This window comes from Microtus pennsylvanicus, chromosome 17, assembly GCF_037038515.1.
Source record: "Microtus pennsylvanicus isolate mMicPen1 chromosome 17, mMicPen1.hap1, whole genome shotgun sequence".
NCBI classification, from domain to species: domain Eukaryota; kingdom Metazoa; phylum Chordata; class Mammalia; order Rodentia; family Cricetidae; genus Microtus; species Microtus pennsylvanicus.
Genome location: NC_134595.1, coordinates 23,014,994 through 23,041,622, shown reverse-complemented (window position 1 = coordinate 23,041,622; position 26,629 = coordinate 23,014,994). Strand labels below are relative to the sequence as shown.

General features: G+C 43.0%; 1 protein-coding gene across 8 annotated transcripts; it reads left to right on the top strand.

Moving 5' to 3' along the window:
* The first annotated feature begins 4,121 nt into the window (after positions 1 to 4,121).
* On the top strand, positions 4,122 to 25,700 carry Macir (macrophage immunometabolism regulator). Of its 8 annotated transcripts, none has more exons than XM_075951280.1 (3): positions 4,212 to 4,260; positions 11,923 to 12,012; positions 23,220 to 25,700. In XM_075951280.1, the coding sequence occupies exon 3, from the start codon at positions 23,243 to 23,245 to the stop codon at positions 23,864 to 23,866; it is 624 nt and encodes a 207-aa protein (XP_075807395.1). In that variant the 5' UTR covers positions 4,212 to 4,260; positions 11,923 to 12,012; positions 23,220 to 23,242; the 3' UTR covers positions 23,867 to 25,700. The 8 variants fall into 8 exon arrangements, with proteins under 8 accessions (XP_075807402.1, XP_075807395.1, XP_075807394.1 ...); XM_075951282.1 differs by lacking the exon at positions 4,212 to 4,260 and adding an exon at positions 4,662 to 4,803; XM_075951281.1 differs by lacking the exon at positions 4,212 to 4,260 and adding an exon at positions 4,674 to 4,817.
* The last annotated feature ends 929 nt before the right edge of the window (positions 25,701 to 26,629 follow it).

Here is a 26,629-nt window from a genome sequence, read left to right as displayed (position 1 = left end):
TTTTGAGTACTTGTGATATAAGGAACACACACGTAAAACACAGCTCAGAGGTTTCTGAAGCAGTTAGCGGTCAGCTTGAAGCCCCACAGCAAGCTACTGCCAGAATGGAAGCCGGGAGAGGATTTCTCTCACTATGCTTACACGACGTTCATCTAGTCTCGTTTCCTGTTTCCTTACTCCACTCTTTTCTATCCTCTTTGATGATATAATTAAGAGCTAGATTTTCCTATGCAAACCATACAATTCTGTATTTTTCAAATCACAGGCTTTAATCATCTGACCTCCCCTTATGCTCCTGCACACGGGAGGAGCCCTTTAGTCATTTCTAAATGTCAGCTTATAAATCGACTCTTGGCAACCAGGCCCAGTAGAGAGAGGTGGGACATCCTGAAGTCCTGCTTACTGGCTTTACCTGTCTCCTCAGTGGAGATGTCCTCTTCGTGGCTGATTACAATCTACCGATGACTTGGAACCAGCTTCTGAAAAAGCAACACGAAGTTCCAAGTTAGAGAAAAGCTACCTCCAGGAGGTCTTCCTGAGGTCATCTCTCCCCTTCTCGGTAAAAAGCAGTGAATACTGACTAAACATCTGTTAGAGTGTAAATCTCCGGGAGCATCCAGCTTTGAAAAATAGACCGTTTATCCCAGCACCATGTGGAGAGTGTTTAGCAATGAAAGAATACTGAGTGACAGGATTCGGGGTTCAGGGCACCATCTCTGTGACACTGGCCTTTAAGGACATCAAGGGACAAGTCTGGCTGCTCTGTGCATCTACTGCAGTGATGAGAATAGAGACAAACGTGAACCATACTCTCTTTGATGAGAGCTGAAGGGAAGCCTGCAACTCCCACTTAAGCTTGTACCCCCCATTTCCAGCCTCGTACCTGACAGCCATGGTCTGTAATTCAGACACATTCCACCCAAGCTTTTTCTGCCTCCCTTCTCAACACAGCCTATGGCATTCCTCACCTTTTACTTCAATGACTGGATAAGTATTTTGAGACGTTAGTTTATTTTTTTCCCGCTTGGTGCTTATCCTTACATGACGGGGATGCAGGCATAGCCCTCAGGACATTTCTTCTTACTACATTTAGTTGCCCAGAGCCTGGATCCCAGAAAGAGAACCAAGTTTTCTGGCAAAGCAACTGGAAAGATAGAAGGAAGAGCAAAGGCTTTCCTGAGAGAGGTTTTCTTGTATCTGGAAAGGAGGACAAGAGAGAAGCCACAAATCCTGGAATACTGCGATTTGAGGCCTGCCTCAAAGAACACCACAAGGTCCTAAATTTGAGTGACTGATGATGTGGGATGCTTTCCAGCATGGTTCCAGATCCGAATAATGGCTTTGGTTTTAAGTAGTGAACAGAGGAAAAGAGCCAGTCATGGTGGAGCACACCTTTAATCTCAGTACGTGAGAGGCAGAGACAGGAGGATCTCTATGAGTTCAAGGGCAGGCTGGTCTACATAATGAGTTCTAGGCAGGTCAGGGCTAAAGAGAGAGACCCTGTCTCAAAAGCAAAACAAGGAGTGTTTAGGAAAAGACCTAAAAAGAGGGATTATATGTTTAAATCAGGGTCATGCCGTTTATGACATGCGTACTTCAATATTTGGCTCTAGGTGGTAGTTGATTGGAGAGCCTATAGGACACCTGTGGGTACCAGGGCAGGAGGAGTGGAGACTCTGTGGTACATTTCCCTTTTCTCCTTGCCATAGATGCTTCCTTGGCAGTCACCTTTTACTCCTGTGGAGGCTGCTTGTGCCACCTGACCCCACAGGAGCCTAGGCTTGCATTTCCCCTGTCGGGGCTGTGGTTCCTAGCATCTCAGTCTCTTCACTTTGGGAGACACTGCGTAGCCTCTGAGACCTTCACTGCGTCCAGTCACTGTGCTGGTAGACATCGACGTGGGCATGGTGGCCCTTTCTGATGACAACCTGCTGGAAACACCATGGTTACGGACAAGGCGATGTATTGCCTGCACAGCTACATTGTAGTTTCAGTTTTTCAGCACTGTGTTTTTACCAAGTTCACCGTAATCTTGTTCTTCTTGGATGGTCCTTTGCTAAGTGGCAATCTATTGATATGTAATTCTTCTGCGACAAGTGATGTTTGAGACGTGATTGTTTTGGGGATGGTTGCAGGGACGAAGGTCAAGATACAGTCGCATTTAGGATGGAGCACCTGAGCCCCAGGTTCTGAAAGGCCTTTCAGAAACAAGTTCAATTCAGCAATTGGAACTAGTTCTTTGAAAGCATGTCTTTTTAAAGAAATTATTATTTCTTTATGGATTGAACTGAAGTGCTCTTCCTAGAACACACAGTAAGCTTGGCAAAGTGTCTCCATAGAGCCTTCCTCTTTCTCAGGCCCGTAGCCACAGTCGTCACAGGCTCCACATAATTTCATTTAAATGGTCTCTAGATAGAACTCTCATGAAACGCATATAAAGCTAAAGTCAGCCTTGCCTGCCCAGTGAATAGGTGTTCTTTGTCACACTCAAGAACCAAACTAACTTTTGATTGGATAAAAAAAAAAAACTCAGATATCAGAACGCAGGGCACCATGAAGCAAGGACGCAGTTGGAGACAATGCTCTCTCATGGAGTTAGCCTTGAGACCAATGAACCGGGAGGCCAGTTGGGGTTTTATTACTTCTGTCCAAAGAACAATGCTGAATTTTCAGAACAAAGGCCAACTTACAAGGTTCTCCTGAAAAGATTATGAGTTCAGGCAGGACAAAATGAGATTAAGCTTCTTAAAATAAAATATAATGTTTTTAAAATAAAAAGTTCTGATAAGAACGAACGCCATAAAAGACACCACTGTGACAAATTCAAATGGAAATGACTTCCAGTGCCTTCTCCAAGGAACCCATGAGGAAAAACAAAAAACAAAAAGCAACAATCTCACAAATAAATGTTATATAAATCAACCGCTTATACATACCTATACATATATGCACTAGGATCTTTTATCTGACAAGTTACATGTGTACCATGTTGGGGAAAAGTAACTATTATTTTGAGAACAGTCATGAATCCGGACTCTTCCTTCCTTTTTCTGACACTTATATCAGAGCACACAAGAGACAATTCAGAAAGTATCCTTCTAGTTCAGAGAAACCAGAAGCCATCTCTTGAATCCACCCACAGTGTTTATATAAGTTTATTAATATGGTTGGGGACACAATTTATGATCCTTTATGATCAAATAAAGCGTCCTTCCAAACATCAGACAAGACTGGAACACAACTCTACATTTGTAAATGCATAAACATCTCAGCCGTTTATTAAGTCTGACTTTAAGAAAGTTCCTTCCGTTTTCCGTATCTTCAGAAGGTGGATTAGAACTGTTGAGAGGTGTAAACTTGGAAATGTGTGTGAGAAGGGTTGGTACCTAGAGCTAAATAAATGTCAGCAAATATTTGTGTGCGCATTTGACCTCTTTGGGGAGACTTGCGAATAGAGAAAAGAAAATCTTGTTGGTAATGGTACGTCACTACTGTAAAACCCGAGCTCTGAGAAAGGTTCTCAGGAGCTTGAATCCAGCCTAACCTGCAGTGAGAGATGCTGTCAAGAAAGAAAAGGGAAGAAGCGGAGGAAGGAAGAGAGAAGAGAAACAAATGACTCTGAATCGAAATTTGGCCTTCACCCTGCCCCCCCCCCCCCATGTTTAGTTGTTTTTCTTTTTTTGTTTGTTTTTTAGAATTACAGTATAATTTGTAACTTCATGGGCTTCTGCTCTCCCCAACTTGTGTTCAAGCAGAAACTCACAAATGACATCCATGCCCACACAGCTCAGCACTCAGCTCTATGGGGAGCCGTCCGCATTCCCAGGCCTGCAGCTGCGGCTCCCTGGCGGGAGCGCGGGGTTTTCGTCCGGGAGAGGCGGTGGCATCACGCCGCCTCGCGTCCGCGCCCGCCTCCGCTCCTGCGCTCTCCCGCCGGGCCGCCCAGCGCCTCGTCCCGCCGCCCGCCCTTCAGAGCGTGCGAGCCTGGCGCAGGAGGCGGGCTCTGCGCTCACCGGCCTCGCCTCCGCAGCCGGAGGGAGGGAGGGAGGAGGCGGGAAGGCGGGCGGGGGCGGGGGAGGAGGCGGGACTACGGCGGGCCGTAGCTGGCGCCGAGCGCGGTGGGAGAGCAGCGGGTACCCGGCTGGCTTGGCTGGCGGCCTCTGCCCGCACCTCGGCGCCGCAGCCCCGCGTCTCTCTCGCCCTTGGCTTCGACTCTGCGGCCGGGGACTTAGAGGAGCCGGCGGGAACCCTGGATCACTGGTACGTTGGACGGGGACCGCCACTCCTTCTGCAACCTTTTGTGCTGCAGAGGTGGCGGTGGTGATGGGTGGAGTACGCGCGTGAGTGTGGGTGCCCCAGTCAGCGAGCCACTGTGCCAGCCCCAGGCACGGCGCCGCCCCTTCCTCCTCGCCTCGTGTCCCGGCTGGGCGAGCGGTGTATGTGTGTGTGTGTGCAGCGCAGGGAAGCCCCGGGCGCGCCGGCCTGCTGGGTGGCTGGCATTGCAGCCTCGGTGGCCACCGGCTTCGAGGGGGGCCGGTCCCCGATCCCCAGTGCGGATGGCAGACTGGGGTCTGGAGACTGGGGTGGGGCCCGCGCGGGGTGCAAGAGCCCGCAGCTTCCTGGCACAGGGGTGGGGCCGGCGACGCCGGGAGTGTGCAGCGCGTGTGAGTGTGCGGGGGCGTGCGCCCCGTGTGCGCGCGGCGGGCGGGCGGGCGAGCGAGCGGACGAGCGGGCGTGCGCTCGCCGCCAACGTGCGGTGCGGGGAGACTCTGCGACCCGGAGCGGCGCTCCAGCGGTGCCGAGGTGCGGAAGTCTGGGTACGTTGGCGCATGCCAGCTCGGCCGCTAGCGGTGCCCGCAGCGCCAGGCCCAGGGAGGGCCCATTGAGAAGTAGCTCTTGCCCTGCCTGTCGCGCCTCTGTCCCCAACGGTGTGCGGGCTACTACTGCGGGGGCCAGATAACGCTTGGCGGGAGCCCAGACGACCTTATCGCGCCCGCCCTGTGCGCGCTGCACCCCGCGGGCGAGGCCGAGACCGGCGTGGCGGGGAACGGTCGGGCCACCCGGCGGTGGCGTCTGTGGACTGTGGATCGCGGCCCGGTGCTGGCCCGAAACTCCCGCGGCAGATGTCTCGGGCACCGCCGCCCTCGCCCCACCTGTCGCGGGTGGACTTTGGGGCGGTTGGGAAGCATAGAAAAGGGCGTCTGGTGGCGGGCAGCGGACAGACCTTGAGAAGCAGCCCATTGTGAAGCTGCCAAAGTCGCTCTAGTGGTGGAATCTGCAAATCTCGGCCACAAGGCCAGAAAGGAGCCCGGGTCGCGGAGGGAACGACGGCCGCGTGCTTCCCCTCCCTGGCAAGTGTCTGGCTCGCTAGAGACTCCAGGGCTCTCCTCCCACGCCGCTTTGCTCCGGGTGGGCTCTCGATCTCTGCAAAGCCGGGATTTGCGCGCGCGTGTGTGTAAGTGTGTGAGTGTCTAAGTGTGTGTATGTGTGCGCGCTCAGGCGCGGGCGTATGCGAGACTGGGAGACACAGGGAACACTGGAGCTGAACTTTTTCATCCTTTGAAAAGGAGTAAGAATGGAAACAGCAACATTGCACATTGTTAGCTGCTCCTAGCAGGGAGAGCAGATCCTGGAGAAGATCTCCGAGGTGTCTAAACTTCGTTTTATGTTGATTTTCCTCAAGAAAGCCACCCTGAAATTGACAGTGGCGAGGTACTTTATGGTGGTACAACAATGTAGACACTAGGGATTGCCACCCCTTCACAAAGTTTATTTTCGCAATTCGTTCAAAACACAGTTATTATCCAGGATGCTTTGGGTCATAGTGTGTGCTTACTTTCTTTTAATGAATGGAGGTTCCGCTGATTTTTTTTTAATGGTGCCTTGGATTATAAACAAAACAGAGAGGATGAAATGTAAGCGTTCATGAATGGGCATGAAGACCACTTAACTTTGGTAAGAGCTGGTGCATAGATTGTGTTTTTGGTATGTTCATTTAATTGTAAATGGGACAGTTAGCAATAAATCTCCCAGGGTGTAAGGTATACCCACCGGCATTACTGACAGCCAGTTAGCTAACATTATGTGCTCCATGTTTTCGAAGAGTACCTTAACATTAAGTCTTTTTTTTAAATTTATTTATTTATAAAAGATTTCTGTCTCATCCCCGCCACCACCTCCCATTTCCCTCCCCCTCCCCCAATAAAGTCCCCCTCCCTCGTCAGCCCAAAGAGCAATCAGGGTTGCTGCCCTGTGGGAAGTCCAAGGACCACCCACCTCCACCCAGGTCTAGTAAGGTGAGCATCCAAACTGCCCAGTAAGTGCAGTAGGATCAAAAACCCATTGCCATTGTTATTGAGTTCTTAGTAGGCATCCTCCTGAATATTAACCTTCATCAGGCGATGAAAGGAGACAGAGACAGAGACCCACATTGGAGCACCGGACAGAAATCTTAACATTAAGTCTTAAAAGTAATTGGTGTGATGAGAACAGTAATTTACAGGTGCTATTTAATGTTTGGTTTTCTCATTTGAAGCCTTGGTTATTTTCTCAATGAGTGCCCAGTTTTCAGCTTTTCTTTGGAACTTGCATCATCTCCACCATAGACTTCTGTCTCCCTGTGGCTCTGCTTCCAGAAGAGGGAGGATTCTTGTAAAGACTTCGTGTAGACTTGTGGTTTCAGCTATTGTCAGACATGTTTAGGGGGAAGCTGAATATGATGTAGTAACGTGGGTTTGATTTTAAACTAGCAGAGGTAGAAACAAGATGAGTGCCGGGCACTTTAAGAGAGTTGCTATTAAGAGAACTGATACTAGAAAGAGGAACACGTTTATGTCTTACTGAACCAATTATGGGTCGCCTTACCATGCTGGGAAGGTTGGTGGTTTGTTGGTAAGGTCAAAGAAGACCTGTAAAAAGTCACACCGTACTTACTAATTGCCCTTCCAAACCCTTCGTGGTTTAATTTTACAAACTGGGGAAAGATAGGAAGGTCGGAAGTGGTCTCCATGGTAAGAGCCCATGGAGCTAAGCATTTTCTTTTCCACTCATTGCTGCAATCTGGCAGCTGAACCATTTTATTTTTGTTCAGTGTTTTTCTACTTGAAGAATGTTTTGTTCCCTTATTTATTTTAGAGTAGGCTTTGAGAGCAGAAAAATATTTTGCTTACGAAGCATTTTCACTACTTGAACTAGAATTTCCCCTGCTCCAGGGTCTCTCCTCAAAGTCCCAGGTTTTGGGTGAATTAAAACTCATCACTTAATACTCTACTTTTTTTCCCTATAAAATTCTGTCTTTTCCCAATACCATCTTTAATTAGTAGTGGAATTTATTAAAATGTATGGTGCCTCCAGAGATATATAATATAATATAATATAAATAATATATTGTGTTAAAATTTGCCATTTTTCTTGATATTTAGTTAGTGGATGTGGGTTGATGCCTCAAGTATAGCAATTTAGGATTTAAGAGTAGAGCATTTGTTTAGAACTGAACATTTCCTCTTTCTTTGCTTTGTGGAAAGAAGAAAACTTTGGGGTTGCTGGTGTTTTTCCCATTTGCTGTTGCACTGATGAAGTTTGTGTTTCCTGACGTTATGCTTGCCCCCTGCTTCTGTGTACTCAAGAAATATTGTTGAGTGGCCTGCTACGTCATTGAGTGAATAACTGGGTGGATGCACCTTCCAAAGTCCACAAGCGGGAAAGACGTCTTTTCCTTTATAAAGCCCATACCTTTTTACTGCTTTGTATGATTCTGGGATAGGGTAGCAATATGTCTCTCATTCGATGATATTTGAAGGTCCAAGAGGTTCCACAGATAGTTATGCCAGGGTAGGAACTGTGAACCGACATGTTTCTTTTTGAAGGGCTTTATTATACTCACTGTAATGATACATATCATTTACCAGTTCGTGTTGGAAACTTTCTGTACTTGCGGAGCCTTTTTGCAGTCAATGTTGGATGTCTTCCCCTCTTCCTCACCTGTGACTTCCCTGCCAACAGTAGTTGGCTGCACTTGGTGATGTTTAAGTTTCCTGTCCACATAGTTTACAGAGCAATGTCATGGAGCTTTCTGTTTGTTTCAGCTCTCGCTATTGGAAACATTGTATCTTCAAGCTTTAGGTTTATTGACTTTAATCTGTTTTTGCTATGCCTTTTTTCCTCCTGTCTTAAGAATTTGTAAACAGTCTTTTCCATTCAAAGTACAAGCCTTCAAATGCCGAGATAAAACCAGAGTCATTTTCGTTTTTGGGATGTATAGATTTTTTAAAGTATTCTAAAAATGGATGATTTTATTTGAGAGTTATATTTTTGGGGTTGCTTTATTAAAGCTTTTAATCTCTGTTTTGGGAGTTGGTAGTGAAACCTTTGCTTTAATTCTGTAGTGGGTAGCTCTATATACTGTCTCAAAGTAGGTATGTAACTACACTATTTTTTGGCTCTGTTGTACTTATTTTGTGTCTCTTTCTTCACTGTATCATTTCTCCCTTCCTGGTGCCTGTGTCTAGCTGATACTCAGTTACACACAAATAGCAATGTCAGGAGCGAAAATGAGGACCAGGCAGATGCTTCTATACTTGGCTCACCTTGGGTCACTGCTGAGGGATCGGTTCTATTTTTGACTTGGCAGTGGCAAACTAGGGATAATCAGTCACTACACTTTGCTCATTATGAAATTAGAGACCGTTTCCTAGACTTCATCATGAGCTCAGTGATGTTTGAGAATTGCTTTAAGGTTCCTCTGCTTTCAGTTTTAGACTGAGGGTTTAACCAGGTCTTTCTATTGGTGTTAAAAAATGTTCGGAAGTATAAATATTGTTCTAGTGCTTCTAAACGCTTGGAAAGAATATGCCACCAAATACCTGGCATAAATTATGTGACAGTTGAAAGGAAATTTAAAACTTTCTTTATTCAAAATTAAGGCATCATGTAAGGCAGATAAAAGGCATTCACATTTTTCTAATGTTTCCTTTTGCTTTTCAATCTAAGTTGGTAAGACTCTATATCAGATTTCTCTCACTTTATAAGTAGTGTTGCCCTGGCATCCAACTGTAGAACAGCGAGTAGCTTGCAAATATTGTTGGAGATTTTTTCCTGCCATACTATTTATCTTCCTTAGGATTACTGTTGCTGTGGTGAAACACCATAACCAAAGCAACTTGGGGGCAAAAGGGTTCATTTGGCTTAAACGTCTACATCTTAGTCCATTCCATGGGAACACAAGCAGGGCTGGAGTCTGGAAGCAGGAAGTGATGCAGAGGACTTGGAGGAGTGCTGCTTGTTGGCTTGCTCCTCATGGCTTGTTCAGCTTGCTTCTTTTTTATAGACCTCAGGCCCACCAGTCCAGGAATGGTACCACCCACAATGGAGTGGGTCATCTCCCATCAATCACTAAGAAAATCCACTACTGACTTTTCTACAACTTGATAAACAGATCTAGCACATTATATATATTTTAAAATATTTATCGTGTGTGTGTGTGTGTGTGTGTGTGAGAGAGAGAGAGAGAGAGAGAGAGAGAGAGAGAGAGAGAGAGAGAAAGGAAAGAGAGAGTTAGTTCTGAGGATTGAACACAGGTTGTCTCTGTCTTCATACTGTAAAATCCTAACATTTAAAAAGTTTGACGTCACCTTGGAACTAGTAATAAAACCGTTTTCCTCCGGTCTTTACACCAAGGAGGTAATGCAACATTTCTATGAAGTATCTTTTGAAACAGAGTAGGATTGCACCCACAGAAATGAATGAATGCATGCTTTCACGTGCATGATTATTGTGTGTCCTGCTGTGCTTACACAGAAGTTTGAGGATGGGAAGAGGGCCTTGGAGCCAGGCTAGTTGGTATGCAGATTCATCACTGCTCGCAAGTAGGAATAATTAACTGAATACTTCACGGTGGGATTAATAATACTTTCTTTAAGGGGTAAAGATTATATCACATAAAGTATGTCTTTTGACATATAAAACATAAAAAAATGGTTTCTTTTTAAGTCCCATCCCCTGTCACAAATCTATTTACTTAATATATCAGTGTGTATTTCCTAACAACATTCTGTAAACTCTTTGAGGGGTAAATATGTGAAGCAAATATTTTTATCCTTAGGAAGCAGATTTTGTTTCACTGTTCTTCAGCTTCTGTTAAGACCACGGGCCTCATTGGAAAGGGAGGTCCTAGACTTAATTACGCAGATTGCTTGTTTGCTAAATGTAAACATGGTTGGTGGTAAAAATAAATTAAATAGAACATGTCTGATCTCCACATGGCTGGTAGCATCAAGGTTCTTATGATGGTTTTGCTGTATTCGCCATTTCTGGATATTAAGCAAAATTCCTTGAGTTCAGTAAATTATCTCTTTCCTTTGGTTGAAACTCCTCTGTGCTGGGAGGAAAATAACAACCTAGCAGTTCTTGGCCTGTTTCATTTGCTTTGGTCTTTAGTCTGAGAACATGTTGTATAGCACATTGCTACATTTCCCGACTTCACACAGCTATGTAGATAAAATGAATCCTCGCCACAGCTATGTAGATAAAATGAATCCTCGCCACTCGTAGGAGCTCCCACCTACCTTATGTTGAGCACAACCTTGAAAACTCAGCAACCTCTGAAGCCTCTACATATTGAAAAGGACTTTGGGGAAGCTTTTGTTTTGGTTTTCGCTGTCTTAACAAATCAATCCAGTTAACTGGGGATACAAGAGATAAAGATAGTTCCCTTTAATTCCCATGGTGAGAGGGGGATGATGTTGAAGACACGCTCGAGACCTTGAGTATGTTGCTTTGTTTGTCTCACTAAAAGTGTTTTCTGATCAGGAAGGTGCCTCAATGGGCAAAATGCCTGTTGTGCAAAACTGAGGACCTGTTTGTTCCCTAGCATCTACATAAAAGCTAGACATGGAAGTGCACTTTTAAAACCCCAGTTCTTGGCAGAGACAGGAGAGCCCAGTGACTGCTTGGCTAGTAGCCGAGCTAAATTGATGGTCTGTCAATTTAGTTAGAGACTCCATCTCACAAAGTAAAATCAGGACTTATGAGGATGGCTCAGTGGCAGAGTTCTTGCTTAAGATGTACAAGGTCCTGGGCTTACTTCCCAGTACCAATATAAATAAGGTTGAGTAGAAAAGAAGAAGATAGCCCCTGATGTTGACCTCTGGCTTCCACATGTGCATGTATGGTTGTATGTGCACGTATAAATGCATGTGCACATGCACACACAGACACAGACAGACAGACACACACACACATACACACATACACACACACTATCAAGAGCCTTCCAGTCATTTGCCTCAAACAATCTAACAAAAATCTAACAAAAGATACTTTTATTGTTGCTATTTTAGAATTCAAATGAGTAGACACCAAAATTAATTGTATAATAATGGATCACACATCTGTTAAGGGCTTGGAGCCTGAGTTCCCTCAATCCATATAACCTGTGTTCGAGAGGGACAGGGGTATGAAAGGCCTCATTTTAGAGATTGCTGTTTATGCACAGGAGGGAGAGTTCTTAGCAAGGCCACAGCTAACATCCACTTTTTGTGCCTGCTTGAGCATTGCTTTTTCCCCTATACAGTCTTCTGAACACATCAGTGGGAATGGAGTGGGTACAATTATCATTTAAGCCTTTAGTGTTTTATGTGTCTTTATTTACCCTAGCTAAATACTCTTAGTTTGTAGGTAGAGTTTACACAGCATAACATAGGGGAACAAGTACCATAAGATGTTTTTTGAGTACTCATTTAGCCAGAATAACTCAAAACAACTTTTTAATTGAATTAATTAGTTACCGGGTCTCATATACCCTGTACCAGACATTTTAGTACCTCCTGTGACTTTCATTCTGTTTTGCACTTAGAATTAATATAATTGCTTTATAAATTGTGTTACTCATTAAATTACAGGCTTATTTTTGTGTCTCATGTTTAGTATCTGGAGTAGAACCGAAAAATTATTATGCCTGTGCTCCCTTGGGACTCTTTGGAAGTTGCACAGTGACATCATCTGGGATTTAGTCCGGTAAGTTATATTTTGTTGTTTCTGTTTGTTAACCATTAAATGAGCATAATGTCATGGTGTCTGTTAAAGATTACATAGGTAAACCTGTGAAAATGGTGTCCATGTATTGTTACAGCTGTGCGTCGCAGTCATAAGACTCATGGTTGGGATTGAGATTATGATTGTCGCATGCTAAAATTATTTGAAATGTTTAGCGCTTTTATATGTTTTCCTTCTTGTGAAATTCCTAGAAGATATGGGAGGTCTTAAGGAATAGTATTTCAGAATATATGGTAGAAAGAGTTGCTCAACTCTTTAAAACTCTTTTTAATAAAATTTAAAAATTTTTTTAATAAAAAAATTTCCCAAAACTGCTCAAGTCTCAATACATTCTATTTATGTGTTTTCATAAGTAATGGTGGCTGAAGGAGAATTACTTTCACATAGTTGTAATTGGCTGCACACGTGACTCCTCTCTATTTTACCGTACTATGAGTAACTTAAAAGTATGCAATACTTTATCATCTTTTAGTTTCCCTTCCCCCAGGCCTGTGTTTATGCTCACATTGTTGTTTGTGTGATTTCAAGTCTGATGGGGAATGATTTAAAATAGCCTTGTAGCTCTTTAGCATTTTCAGAACTATATTAATGTGAGTGGCTGCTCTTTGAATCCTTGTGGTTTCTTGCTTTGACTTAGAGGTCATTGTGTCTGCAGAAGGCAGTTTCGTACTCAGTGATCGCTGAATGGTCAGCAACTGGAGAATGATTTAAAAGGATAATGGGGGAGTGTGCTGGCATTAAGTAGATGGAGGGATCATATTTCATCCATTGAATGCGCACGAAAGATTTCATTTTTAATTTTGTGTATTTGTTTATGTCTGTCTGTGGGTTTGTACATGTGATTGGCTTTCAGAGGCCGGAAGAGTGCCTTGAATCCCCTTGGAGTTGGAGTTAAAGGTGGTTGAGAGCCAACCAACATAGATACAGGGAGCAAACTTGGGTCCTCTTTGAGGGCTGTAAATGCTTTTACCTGATGAGATAGCTCTCCAGCTTCCAAGATGCACTTTAAAAAACTGAAAGCACTACTAAAATATCTAGTCTTTAGGAAGGGAGGTAATTAAGAAATTCCCAGCACATTTAGAAAGAATACAGTCATCAGCCCGCCCAGCTAAAGTAAACTAGAAGAAATGGGCAGGAGGCTCGGGGAGACATTTGCATGGCTCTCTGTATGTACATAGTGTACATTTATACTGTTTCTATGCACACTGTTTGTATTTTCTTTAAAATAAAGTAGCAATCTAGCAGAGCTACAAAAGGTGAAGTTACTGTGGGATAATGCTCTTGTACACTGTAAAAAATCTGTCACTCATATTGGTTTAATAAAACACTGGTTGGCCAGTAGCCAGGCAGGAAGTATAGGCAGGGTGACCAGACTAAGAGAATTGTGGGAAGAGAAAAAGGCAGAGACACCATCACCAGCCAGAGGCAGAGGAAGCAAAACTGAGAATGCTGCACTGAGGAAAGGCACTATAGCACATGCCTAAAAATAGATAAGAATTATGGAATAATTTAAGTTGTAAGAGCTAGTTGATAATAAGCCTGAGTTAATGGGCCAAACAGTTTATAATGAATATAAGCCTCTGTGTGTTTCCTTGGTAGTGAACAGCTGTGGGACTGGGTGGGACAGAAACTTCCTTCTACATGAAGTAATTCAGCTTGGGGGATATTATCACTGAAGGTGGTCAGACACATGCAGGCTAACTGCTGAGTTTTCCTTTTGAGTGAGACTGTATAGGCAAGAAATTATAATGTTTTGAGAATCATATAAAACATGGCCCTACATTACCATCTTGCTTTTAATTTCAGGGTTGAAGAATAACTTGCACATAATAAAATTGATTTGAGTGTAGCTTGAAAGTTTTCATTTGTAATATGTTTCTTCTCTCCATCCTAACTTCTCTACCAGTCATTGATTAATTTCTGGCCTAATTATTTTGCATTTTCCAGAATGCCACATAAATGAAATCAAATGGTATATAGTGTTTCTACCAACTTATTTTACTTGCTGGGTTCCTAGTTTTACAATGTTCCTTGCTAACACTGTTCCATTGTTTCTTGGAGTGATGTTTGGACTCTTGCCAGGTCGTGATAAGCATGAATGATGCTGTTGTAATTATGTTCGTGTCTTAGTTTGTAGGCTTATTTTCACATTTTCTGTGGTAACTACCTGAGAGTGAGGTAGTTGAATTATTTAATAAGCATTTATTCATCTTTATAAGCAATGCTAAACTGTTACTCAATATATTGTTAAGTAAAGTGTAGTCAGGTGAACTCAAATCTCATTCACCATAGATTTATTTAATTTTATATCCAGTTTTAGTTAGTTTGATTAGCAGATTTTTTTGGCCTTCAGTATATTAGAAGGAGTAAATTTGAAGGCTTCAGGGATAATGACTGTAAGACAGATTATCTCCATCTGAGTGACTTAAAGAGGCAGAAATTAGAATAGTGGAATTTTTCTGGCATGTACAGTGTGGCAACCTTTGTGTATATTAAAATTACCTTGTGGTTTCGCTGTTGTTACTCATTTTTAAACTACTTTTTTAAAAAAATAGATTTATTTTTATGTGTCCGTGTGTTTTACCTGTATAAATGTATGTACACCTATGCTTGCTTAGAGTGCCCTCAGCACAGAGGAGGGCATCTGAGCTCCTGGGCCTGGAGTTAAAGATGGCTGTGCACAGCCATGTGGATGCTGAGATCAAAACCCAGACTTTAGGCCACTTGTCTCTATTCCAGCAGTGGAGGTAAAACAGGCAAAGTGCTAAGATCAAATGGACCAATAAGCTCTTAGTCATGCTTAGGAGTCCTCATCTGCCAGAGGACGACTCTGTTCCGCTCTGTTCATTTCAGGTCCCTCTTGAGAAGGATTTTGTTAACATGGTAACGTTTTTGTTTTATGTATTTAAGACAATCATGTCTCCTTTTACATTGTATTGCTAAATGTTGCTAAACACAATAAAACGTATGAAGCAGCATTTAGATTACTCAGGTGAATTTTTTTAGTTAACCCCAACTTTAAAAAAAATCAAGAAAATAAAAAGTTGGGTTTTTGTTTTTAGAAAAATAATTGTGAGGCTTGGGAAATGGTCCAGTCAGTAAAGTGATTGCTGCACAAATACGAGGACCTGAATCCAATTACAGACTTGTAATCTGTCTTTGGGAGGACAGGGAGAGGTAGATCCCTGGGGCTCTTTGGCCATTCTTGCTAGCCTACGCCAGGAGTATCAGGGTTATGGGAGTCTGTCTGTAAAAACCAACCAACCAACCAACCAATAAACTAAAACAAACCAAAAAAGTCACAAGGAGGATGATGTGTCCTCTTGATGTCCGCATGCATGAGCATACATTTATATGCACATTTATATACATGAACACGGCTCTCTATCACTCTCTCTTACACATACACACTCACACACCTTTTTGTATAGCATTTATGAAAGGTATGAGTTATTTTCAGAGCAGTTCTAAGAAGCCAGGACATTTGTGTTATATCTTCAGAACATTACTCCTTTTTATAGGAAATATACACAATTTTTAATAGGAAATAAGGTTTCTTGGAGAGCGTTAGAAATGTACACATTGCATTCAGATTGTGGTCTTCTGGCAGCTCATGTAGGTGCCTGGAGAATCTCCGATGCATGTGTTGTCAGCCAGGATTCAAGTTGGGGTGAGACATACGATGCTCACTGCCTTTAACATGTGCATTCTGCATATTTTTGTAGTATATATAAACATTTTCCCCATTTGTTGAAGGAAATTGGATACTTAGTTTATAAGTCTGTGCAAGAAATGTCTGTTGGCAGTGAAAATACCTGAGTTGAGGTCAAGGCTAGAAGCCATGCCTGTTTTATTTATCTTTTCCCTTTGGAAAAGGCAAACACGCTATCTCCTTAGCTCACATTTGTCCTTTCTTAAGCAGTTCTTACTTATAAGAAATGAGAGTAGAAACACAATACTCTCCTGGTGAACGTATAGATTGTACTTTATACAAGTCTTTACATTAGCTTTTGGTTATATAAAATAATTTATTCTCCTTGTGAAAAAGATGGGAATATTTTATGTAAAACTTTGTGGTAGTTGCTATAAAAATTTACAAAGCATATGTTCTTTGACTCAGCATTTTAGTTTTGGAATTTCTTGCAAAATTAGACTCTCTCTTTCTCTCCCTCAGACATGGGTGTGTCTGTGTTCCTGCAGTATACATTAAGTAAACACCTACTCTCATAATTGTGACTGTAGGGAATAAGGGGGAATACAGTTAAATATCAATATGAGTTTCCTCTAGCTATTGCACTCATAGGGGATGAAGAGAGATTTTGATTTTAATAGAAATGTGAACATGAGTTATTTGAATTGAACTTCTTTCAGTCTGCATGGATAGTTGATTGAGGTTTCTATTCTGCCCAGTTCCTGCACTCGCTAAGTCCCAAAGAAATGCACAGAGGGCTACATTAATTATAAACTGATTCACCTATTAGCTCAGGCTTCTTATTAACTCTTATAACTTATATTAGCCCATAATACTTGTCTGTGTTAGCCTTTGCTTGGTACCTTTTTCGGCAAGGCAGTCACATCTTACTTGCTCTGTGTCTGGCCTCTTCTCTGTTTGGGAGACAACTGCAGACTGAACTTTCCTCTTCCCAGAATTCTCCTGTTCTCTGTGCCCTGCCTCTACTTCCTGCCTGGTTGCCCCGCTTATACTTCCTGCCTGGCTACTGGCCAACCAGCATTTTATTAAACAAGTGTAAGAAACAAATCTTTACAGGGTAAAACCATTGTCCCACAGCAATGGATTACTTTTAGACGTTTCAAAAATAATAAAATAATCATCAAATCGGGCTGGAGAGGAATGGAAAGTATCTGGGTGAGTAAAGTATCTATGGAAATGTCTGTGGACTAAGGCTACTTGAGGATCTCTGCAGTTCCTTAAGGAAATAGAAAAGATGGTGCTCCAGACCTGTAGTGTGGAGGGTGGTGCTCCAGACCTGTAGTGTGGAGGATGGTGCTCCAGACCTGTAGTGTGGAGAAGGATGGTGCTCCAGACCTGTAGTGTGGAGGGTGGTGCTCCAGACCCGTAGTGTGGAGAAGGATGGTGCTCCAGACCTGTAGTGTGGAGGGTGGTGCTCCAGACCTGTAGTGTGGAGGAGGATGGTGCTCCAGACCTGTAGTGTGGAGGGTGGTGCTCCAGACCTGTAGTGTGGAGGAGGATGGTGCTCCAGACCTGTAGTGTGGAGGAGGATGGTGCCCCAGACCTATAGTGTGGAGGAGGATGGTGCCCCAGACCTGTAGTGTGGAGGAGGATGGTGCTCCAGACCTGTAGTGTGGAGGATGGTGCTCCAGACCTGTAGTGTGGAGGGTGGTTCTCCAGACCTGTAGCGTGAGGATGGTGCTCCAGACCTGTAGTGTGGAGGAGGATGGTGCTCCAGACCTGTAGTGTGGAGTGTGGTGCTCCAGACCTGTAGTGTGGAGGAGGATGGTGCTCCAGATCTGCAGTGTTGAGGGTGGTGCTCCACTCCTGTAGTGTGAGGATCGTGCCCCAGAACTGTAGCACACTGAATTTGTCTCTTTAGTGTACCCATCAGATTTTCCGTTTGGAAATACTTACTGTCCTTTTTCTCCTAAGCATTACACTATAACCAAACTTCACAGATCCTTGGTACCATAAGAAATATTTCTGGTAGCCTAATACCAAAGTTTTATGACCGAGATGAGAAAGGTGTGTTTAGAGAGAACAGCAAAGCAGATCAACATCGTAGTTGATCTGATTCAAGAGTCCAACCACGGGATTCCATATGTTTTGACTTCTCAGGTAAAGCTTTAGGAGACAAAAATTTTTCAGGTGTATAGTGTGCTAATGAATACATGTAATGAAGGGTAATGATCAATGATTTTTTTTTCGAGTTTGTAAATGGAATACAGCTGTTAGGACACAGTGTTTATGGAAAAGAATTTTTGTATACCCGCTGTGTAGTCCCACAGCTCTTTGGAGAACTCGGTCAGGGTGCCATGGTGCCTAGGCTACTGTCAGTGTTGGTATTTGTGCCGAAAGAATGGAAGACTCCACTTCTTGGAATATTGAAGAGCTGGAGGGTACTATCTGTGCTACACGTTTTGAACACCAAACAACATTATTTTCTGTGTTATTTTCCGGATCTCTTTCTTTTAGTGTCAGCCAAAATTCACAGTTGTACAGTAGCCAATAGTGAAAATACGTGTTTGGTATGGGCTAACTGAGGGCCGTCTAGTTGAAGTATTCTTCATGTATGCCACCGATAAATAGTCACACCTGTGAGCCTTGCCCACTCTTGGCTGTTTTGAGAAGATCTTGTCATTTAAAAATTTGTATTTGCCACATCTCTGTGAGTTTGAGGCCAGCCTGGTCTACAAGAGCTATTCCCAGGACAGATTCCAAAGCTACAGAGAAACCGTGTCTCAAAATAAATAAATAAATAAATAAATGAATGAATGAATGAATGAATGAATAAATAAATAAATAAATAGAGCAAAACAAAATAACAACAACAACAAAATTTGTATTTGCTTGTTTAAAACATAGTTTCAAAAGCACCGTGTAACTACAAATTGGCTTTTCTAGTTTTTATCTTTTTTCTGTGTGTGTGTGTGTGTGTGTGTGTATGTATGTAGGGGAGAACAGAAAGCAACAACTTGTTGTTTCTTAGTTGCTGTGCACCTCCCCCCATTTTGAGACAGAGTCTCTCTTGACATGGAACTCACCAAGTAGGTGAGGATGATGCCCAGTGAGACCTAGGGATCCGTCTGTCCCTGGATTACGAGCTCTTGTCTTGTATGTTTGTTTTAGTGTGAGTTCCAGGGGTTCAACTCAGGTTCTCATGCTTGCAAGGCAGACATTTGGCTAGCTGTCTCCCCAGCCCTATAGTTTTTGTTTTCTATTCTAGTCTTTTTTTTTTTCCATAGAAATTTTTACTGCTTCTGTTAATGCAAGTTAACCTTTTCTTCCTTCTAACTTTTTATTTCCAGTGTTCTGCCTTAATTATGTCTAAGAGACATTCGGGGGAAACAAAGAGGGTGTCTTCAATGATGCAGACTGTAAAAGCATTGGGTCTGTTTTTTGTGTGTGTTCATGTATGTGTGTGTTTGGCCTTAACCATGATACAGCTGTGGAGGCCAGAGGTCAACATTAAGTGCCTTCCATTATCACTCTCCACCTTATTTTTGAGACATGGTCTCTTCCTGGCCCCGGGCCCTTGCCTTTTTGGCTAGGCTGGTTAGCCAGTGAGACCCAGAGATTCTTTTGTCTTGCTTACCCCCCAGCTCTAGGATTATGGATGCTACAGTACCTAATTTCAGTAGGTGCTGGGGATCTAAACTCAGGTCTTGATTCTTGCACTTTGCCTGTTGTGTCATCTTCCCACCCCCTATGCTATGGCACATTTCTTGATTCACTGTTTATTATATCTGCAGAAGTAGTTTTTTGCCTATTCGTGTGATGATGTTCACCAGAATATTTGTGATCCAGTCTCAAGGGGTCCTTTTAGAATCTGAAACAAAATGCTGAGTCATGAATGGACTTGCTCAAAGTAGTAAGCCCATGGCAGTATTTTCATGGAAACGCTGAAAGAATATGTAGTTATAGTCACCGTAGCTGAATTTTCTGTTAAATGCTTTTAAAATAAGAAACTTGGAGGCTGGGGTATGGGTCAGTGGAAGAGTATGGCTTAGTATGCTTGGGAGTTGCAAGTATACTAACAAACAACATGAAAGATACTTCCCATGGAAGAGTTCCTGTCTCAAGATGTGCCCCAGGTGTGGTGCTGTGCACCCCGGAGTCTTCAGCTGTGGCAGCGGTGGGCTGACTTGGAGACCCCTCGGTCTTTGCTGCCAGTTTTTTGAAAGTAGAATTTGGGAATTAGCAAAGCAGCTAGGCCTTGTCTACAGCTGGAACAGTTCTGTTTAACAAATGGTCCATGAAAATTGATTCCATTATTTCCTCAGATTTTGGTCTCAGTGTTTAAATTCATTCAGGAAATACTCAGGAATTGAGTAACACAGAGCGTTGCTTTTCTTTCGGACGCGCTGGAGAATGGGAGCTGCGCGGCCGCTCGGTGCGGCCTTCCATCTGAGGAAACTGAAAGCTTGCCCATAGGTGTTCTCTTTCTGAAGCTTGGCTCCACGCTGCTTTCATAGTGCAGCGCCATAGGTGTCCTTTAGAAGAACGATGTATGAGAAAAAAGAGATCTAGGGGTCAGCATGTTAAGGAATACAAGTTAGATAACTCTCCCATCTGTTCTCTTGTTTGTGGAGAGGCATGGAAGGGGAAGGGGGACTGCTAAGGAGGGCAGAGGAGACTGGCGGGAAGGGAAGAGGGTGAGTACAGACAGTGAGGAGGGGATATATGATCAAAGAGCCTAGCATGCATTTGTGAAAGTGTCCGTGAAGCCACTGTTGATCCAGTCAGCATATTAATAAGAATTCCAAGCAGTCTGTGGGAGTCCTGGTTCTTGTGGAGTACCAAAGCTCGGATATGTTCCTTTTCAAATGTCAGTCCGTGCACCACCGAGATGAAGGAAGCCACCCAAAGAGCTGTTTCGTGAGTATACTCACTGCCTGTAACTTGGGATTAAAGTGCTAGTGTGTGATACCTAAAGTGTGCAAAACATTTTCCAGCTTTTAGAATTTCTCATGAGAAGATCTTCAGGCAGCTACTACATATATGGTACTTAAAGCCAGTTTGTATCTGGAGCAAGAATATATAATTCAGATATTTTATATGAGAGATGACCTGATTTGCTTTGGTCTTAGTATTAGATATTTATGCTATAGAATATTAGACACAATTAGTTCTTTAATTTCTGTTTCAGAAATGTTTTCCATAGTGAGTGTATTGTTTGCCCATGTAGAATGCATTATGTGTCTCATACTAGGCACCTCTGTTTCTTCTGATAACAACCTAAGCTAAGTCATTGTCTCCCATGTAGACGTGTAACGATATATTTGCATAGAATTTTTTTCTATCTGGGTGATATTTCTTATAGACTTCTGGAAACTTAACTAATGATAAGTTTTCATCTAACAGTAATGTATATCTCATAACATGACATGTCAAAGTTTGTTTCTTCAGTTTTCTGGTTTTGCAAAATGAGATACCATTTCTACCTGTTTGTCTAGATCATTGTATTCTGCTATCTTTATCTTCAGTCTCAAAAATATATATCCTAAGAGCTCCGAGTTTGCCTTAGTAAAGCAGAATCGGTGCAGTGTTGGAACACTCTGACATCTCTGACATTCCTGTTGACCACAAAAGCCTGTGCTTGCCCCGTATGCCTGCGGCCTCATTCTTTTGAAACCTGCTTAGCAGTCCTCCCCCACGCTAGGCAAAGTAGACATCACAGCACAGCATTTATGTGTCCAGAATAGATAGGATTTGAACTATCAACGTTAAGAAGCTCATAGAGCAAGTGAAAACGAGGGGGTTGGTAGAAAACCGTGGAGTGCCAGGCCCGGGAGAAATCAAACCAGTACTCATTCAGTGAGGGCAGGCAACTGCAGTGTTACTGTTCTAGGCCGTGTGTGTGTGTGTGTGTGTGTGTGTGTGTTCCTGCCTTTCCCTGACTGGACCTCACTGCACGCCTGTTCTTGGCCTTTCGGCATCTCCGTAAACATTAGCGTTCAGCTGTGTTATATATGGGGACTGTTGTAGGGACAGGTGGCCACTTATGCCTCTTCAGTCTCCTAGTGAAGGGAAGTCGAAATCAACTTCACAGGGTTTCTGTTTCATTTGGTTCTAGTTTTCTAACTGCCTGAAATTTAAATGAATACTGAAACTTTAGGAACTAGTTCCTTGTTTTGTGGAAGAGCACACGAGCGTTATGTGACATAATAGCCTTTCTCAGTAAGTTTCTCGTATGAAAATTAGTTACGTGACATTTTGATTAGTATTTGGAGATACTTCCTTAAAACCAGTAGAAATTCAAGTGAAATTAAACTTCCGCAGAAGCCATTCATCTCTGTTTTCCCTACTATGTTGTTGCCCGGAATTGTATTATCTACGGTTTTCTAGGAACCTAGCCATTATTCATGACACCGTGTGTCATTAAGTTTTCAAAGCTACACAAAGTCATAATTGCAATGAACAATCCTGTTATTCATTGTGAATCATTCTTTTTGTTAAACGATTCAGGAGTACTGTCTTAAGCTTTGTACAATAAAATAACTGTGCTCATGATATGTTTATGATTAAATATTCACATAAATGACATTTGGTATTTCACATGTAACTTAAGGATTGATCTCCATTTATCTTGTGTGTATGAGTGTTTAGCCTGCATGTGTGCCTGTGCACCACATGTATACAGTGCCTGCCCACAGTCCAGAAGAGGGCAGTGGATCATTTGGAGGCATTACAGAAGGTAATGCTGCCACGTGGGTGCTGGGAACCAAACCTGGGTCTGCTGGAAGCGTAACAGTGCCCTTGACATCTGAGCCATTTCTCTGGATTCATTGTACATATGTTTAATATTAAGTTTTCCATTCTCCCAGTAGATTTAGGGCTGGCTTGAAACTAGGGAATGGTGTCCTTGAATTCCATTGGCGATTTCCCAGGAGGACTTTTTGCATGGCTTCTGCCTCTCCTCTCAATGCTCAGCCAGCCACAATGTCAGAATAGCTGTGAGGTGAATTGATCGGTCAGTAAGTTGTGTTATATTCTGTTGTCTTCCTTGAAAGCACAGTTGCAAAGACTTACAGGTGTGAAGAATGAGGCACTTCTATAACGAGAGGACATTTAATTTTCAAGTCAAATTTATTTGAAACTTTTTTTGTGGAAGCCCGTGTGCCTACGTGTCCTTCGTTGCAGTCCATAACGCATTTTAAAGCATATCAAGAGGTAAACTCCATGTGCATGAACTGAAAGCTGTCTTGGAGAAGTACCTCATTCTGATTTCTTCATCTGAACCCCTCTGTAGGCCTTCAGATTCTCGTTTACCAGCCTGTGAATCTTTGAATAGCAGTGGTCATTTCTCACCTACTCTGGAAAGTTTCCTAGACAGGCAGAAATCTCTCTCTTGTACATCGTCTATCTTCCAGACAAGTATTTTTCATGCTCCGTCCATGTGTTCTGGCAGGATCAGGGGCTTGGCCCAGAGCTCTGCGTTACCCTTCTCTAACCTGAGTCTCTTTACTTTCAGGAGTGTGCAGCCTGGTGCCTAAGATGGAAGTAGATGTAAATGGGGAGACCAGAAGTCCCCTGACCACCCTGCCCTTACCTGTGGCTGAGGGGAGCTCACCAGGGAAAGCGGAGACAGAGAAACCCCGCTGCTCTAGCACGCCATGCTCACCCATGCGTCGGACTGTGTCTGGTTATCAGATCCTCCACATGGACTCTAACTATTTGGTTGGCTTCGCAACTGGCGAGGAACTCCTGAAGTTAGCCCAGAAGTGCACGGGAGGGGAGGAGAGCAAGGGAGAAGCCATGCCGCCCTTGCGCTCCAAACAGCTGGATGCAGGACTTGCACGCTCATCTCGTCTGTATAAAACTAGAAGCAGGTACTATCAGCCATATGAGATTCCAGCTGTTAATGGCAGGAGGCGAAGGCGGATGCCCAGCTCAGGAGACAAGTGCACCAAATCCTTACCTTACGAACCTTATAAGGCCCTCCATGGGCCCTTGCCTCTATGTCTTCTTAAAGGTAAGAGGGCTCACTCCAAATCCCTGGACTACCTCAATCTAGATAAAATGAACATCAAGGAGCCAGCCGACACAGAAGTGCTACAGTACCAACTTCAACACCTGACCCTCCGAGGGGACAGAGTGTTTGCTAGGAATAATACATGAGCAGCTCCCACCGAATTTCAACCGCTTTAGGCCAGCCTGTACTCGGCTAGAGAAAAATCTACTGTCGTACTCTGTACATGACCCTTCACGTTAGAGATGGTTATATCAGCTAAGTGTTCCTGGAACATAAAAAATAAAAATTGTTTGGATCAAGTTTTGGATACAGGAATGAGATCACAGGTACTGGGGGTGGGGCGGGGGGCTACCATTCTAGAGCACGCAACTGCAAAGGAAACAGAATGTTGACCGTTAGTTTGCATAGCTTCTTAGCTAGAACAAGGTTTTGGTGCGGTCATTTCACCTTTTTGATTCTGACACTCCAATGGGGAATGTTACCTGCTTGGTTGTCGCTGACTTGGTAGGATTCACTCGAAATTTCCGTTGAAGTGCTCAGTGCTTCTTGGATCTCTGTATTTTACTATACAATGTATGTAATGATTTGTCTTACGAAATTTAGAGCTTGAACACTGCTGAATTGGACCACTTTTTATTTTTAAATATTGAGTTTAAATATTTTATAACTGGTTTTGCACTGAAAACAATTAACATTTCAGATTAAGAGAGTAATCTTTTCTTCACTTGCCTCAATAATGCTATTGGGCGATGGATTTTTTTTAATTTCCGCATGGGAAGTTACTGATCTCTATGGCTGTAAAATATTCCTTTATAGCATTATTAAAGTGTGTCTTAATGAAATTAAATTTGGGATACAAAGTATTTATTTTACAACGGGTAGTGGGTGGGATGCTTCCCCAGGATGTTTCTGACATGGGGTCTCCATCAGTTGGAAACATTTCCTTACTGCTTATTATCTAATTTAAAATCCACATGGAACTTGAAAACGGAAAGGATTCTCTCCACCGGGTTGTTGACGTAGCATTGCTTGTATCTCCACTTCTGGTAGGTGAATAACAGCTTTAGCAGAGACTCTGGCTACTTAGCCTTTCAAATGCTTAAACTGAGTATGAACTGACATCAGTCAGCACGTCTTTGGCTCTGTCCGGGTTCAGGTCTCTGCAGCAGGGCACTCACTGAGATGCCAGTTTCCGGATTAGCGCAGGAGCCTAACGTGCTTCTGCAGTTTTAGTGGGCTAATCCTGGATTACCTAACCATTTATGTCTCTCACACTGGTTTAATTTGTTGCTAAAGAAATAACTCCTCGCCTTTAGTAACAGAAGCAACTCAACTACTCTTGACCATAAAATGTATGTAACTTACCTTTGTAAACATTTCGATTTCATTCCGTCTGAAAGGTGCAATTTATTCCTGGTTTGGCATTGCTGGCTCTACGGAACTACATGTTTTATGTTTTCTTTTCGGCACTGTGAGTTTCTTAGGGGTTAGCAGACTTACTAAAATAAGAACACGTTTTCATTGGTGGCTGGGTCATTCCTGGAACAATTGTGGTTTTCCTGTGTCCAGAATGAATGACCAACTTTATTTAGAGCAGAATAAGTGTTAGAAACTCCAGGAACTCTTTAACAGAGGCTTTATCATGCATTCATAGAGGCAGCCGTGTGACAACGTGTATGAGAGCCGTGACGATGCTGCTTCGTGTCTTACTGAGTTGATCAGAGTTTTTGGTGGCTGGAAAGTTTCCGCTGTTGTCTACTTTAAAGTAAACTGCACCTTTGTAACATATTGTATTGATGAATGATCACTAAGATTAACTATTATCTATACAGTCAATAGTTTGACAAGTAATAGAATCCTGTCAGATGCCAAAGAGTTGGGATTTTTACATTTAATGATTAAACACCGTTATTTATTGATGATTTACCCTCTGGAACTGTATTATTTCTAACTATGAAATAAAAGGGTGATGTCAACGTACGCGGCTTTGTGGTGCTTTCAATGAAATACACCATTCCTAAGCTAGTTAAGGATTCTAAACCCAAGGGGCTGCCGAGGTCGCTCGGCTGGGAGAGGCACTTGCTCCCAAACCTGACCACCTAAGCCTGATTCCCAGGACTGCCATGACAGAAAGGGAGAGACAGTTGCCATAAATTGTCCTCTAACGTCCACATATGTACCATGGCATATGTCTACACGTGTATGCCTGTGAACACACCTAAGCAAGTAAGTACATGTGTGAAAGAATTCCACTCAAGCACTTATTTTAAGGCTCTAGTTTTATGAAACAGAAGCATGTGGGTTTGATGCTCCTTGTCACTTCAAGGTGAAGGCAGTCTCCTGCAATGGTACAGATCCTACCTCCTCAATGATACACTATGTGCCCGACAGATTGTCCTAGGTACCTACATTTCTTGAACCAAATAAAAAATATGTCACTTTCTAAATTTTTTCTTTTCTTTGGAAAAAAAACGGGTGTGCAAAATGATTTGTTACATAGATGTAGATAATTTGATATAAAACTTGGGAGTTCCGGGCCAGCCATCTTCAAAGAATTGAATTCCTGTGGTAGGTAGCATGTTACCAGAGGAGGAGAAGAGGTCAGAGGGAGAAGAGGTTTGGGGGTGAGAGGGAGAAGACAAAGGAGAATGGATGGAAATTACATTTAAATGCCAAGTTTTAGAGACTCAGAGTGTGTACAGATAACACAGGAATCTTGGTGACTTCTGTCTGGCTCAGTTTATAGCCATATGTGGCTGCAAGGCTGCCCTTGTCAACAGCCAGGGAGCTGAGGGTTCAGAACATGGAAACCCTATGGTCTGAGAACCGCACATCTTTTGGACTGTTGAACAGCTGGGGATCTTCTGTTCCAGGTACATCCAAGCTTGTCCTTTCTCATCAAGTTTTAA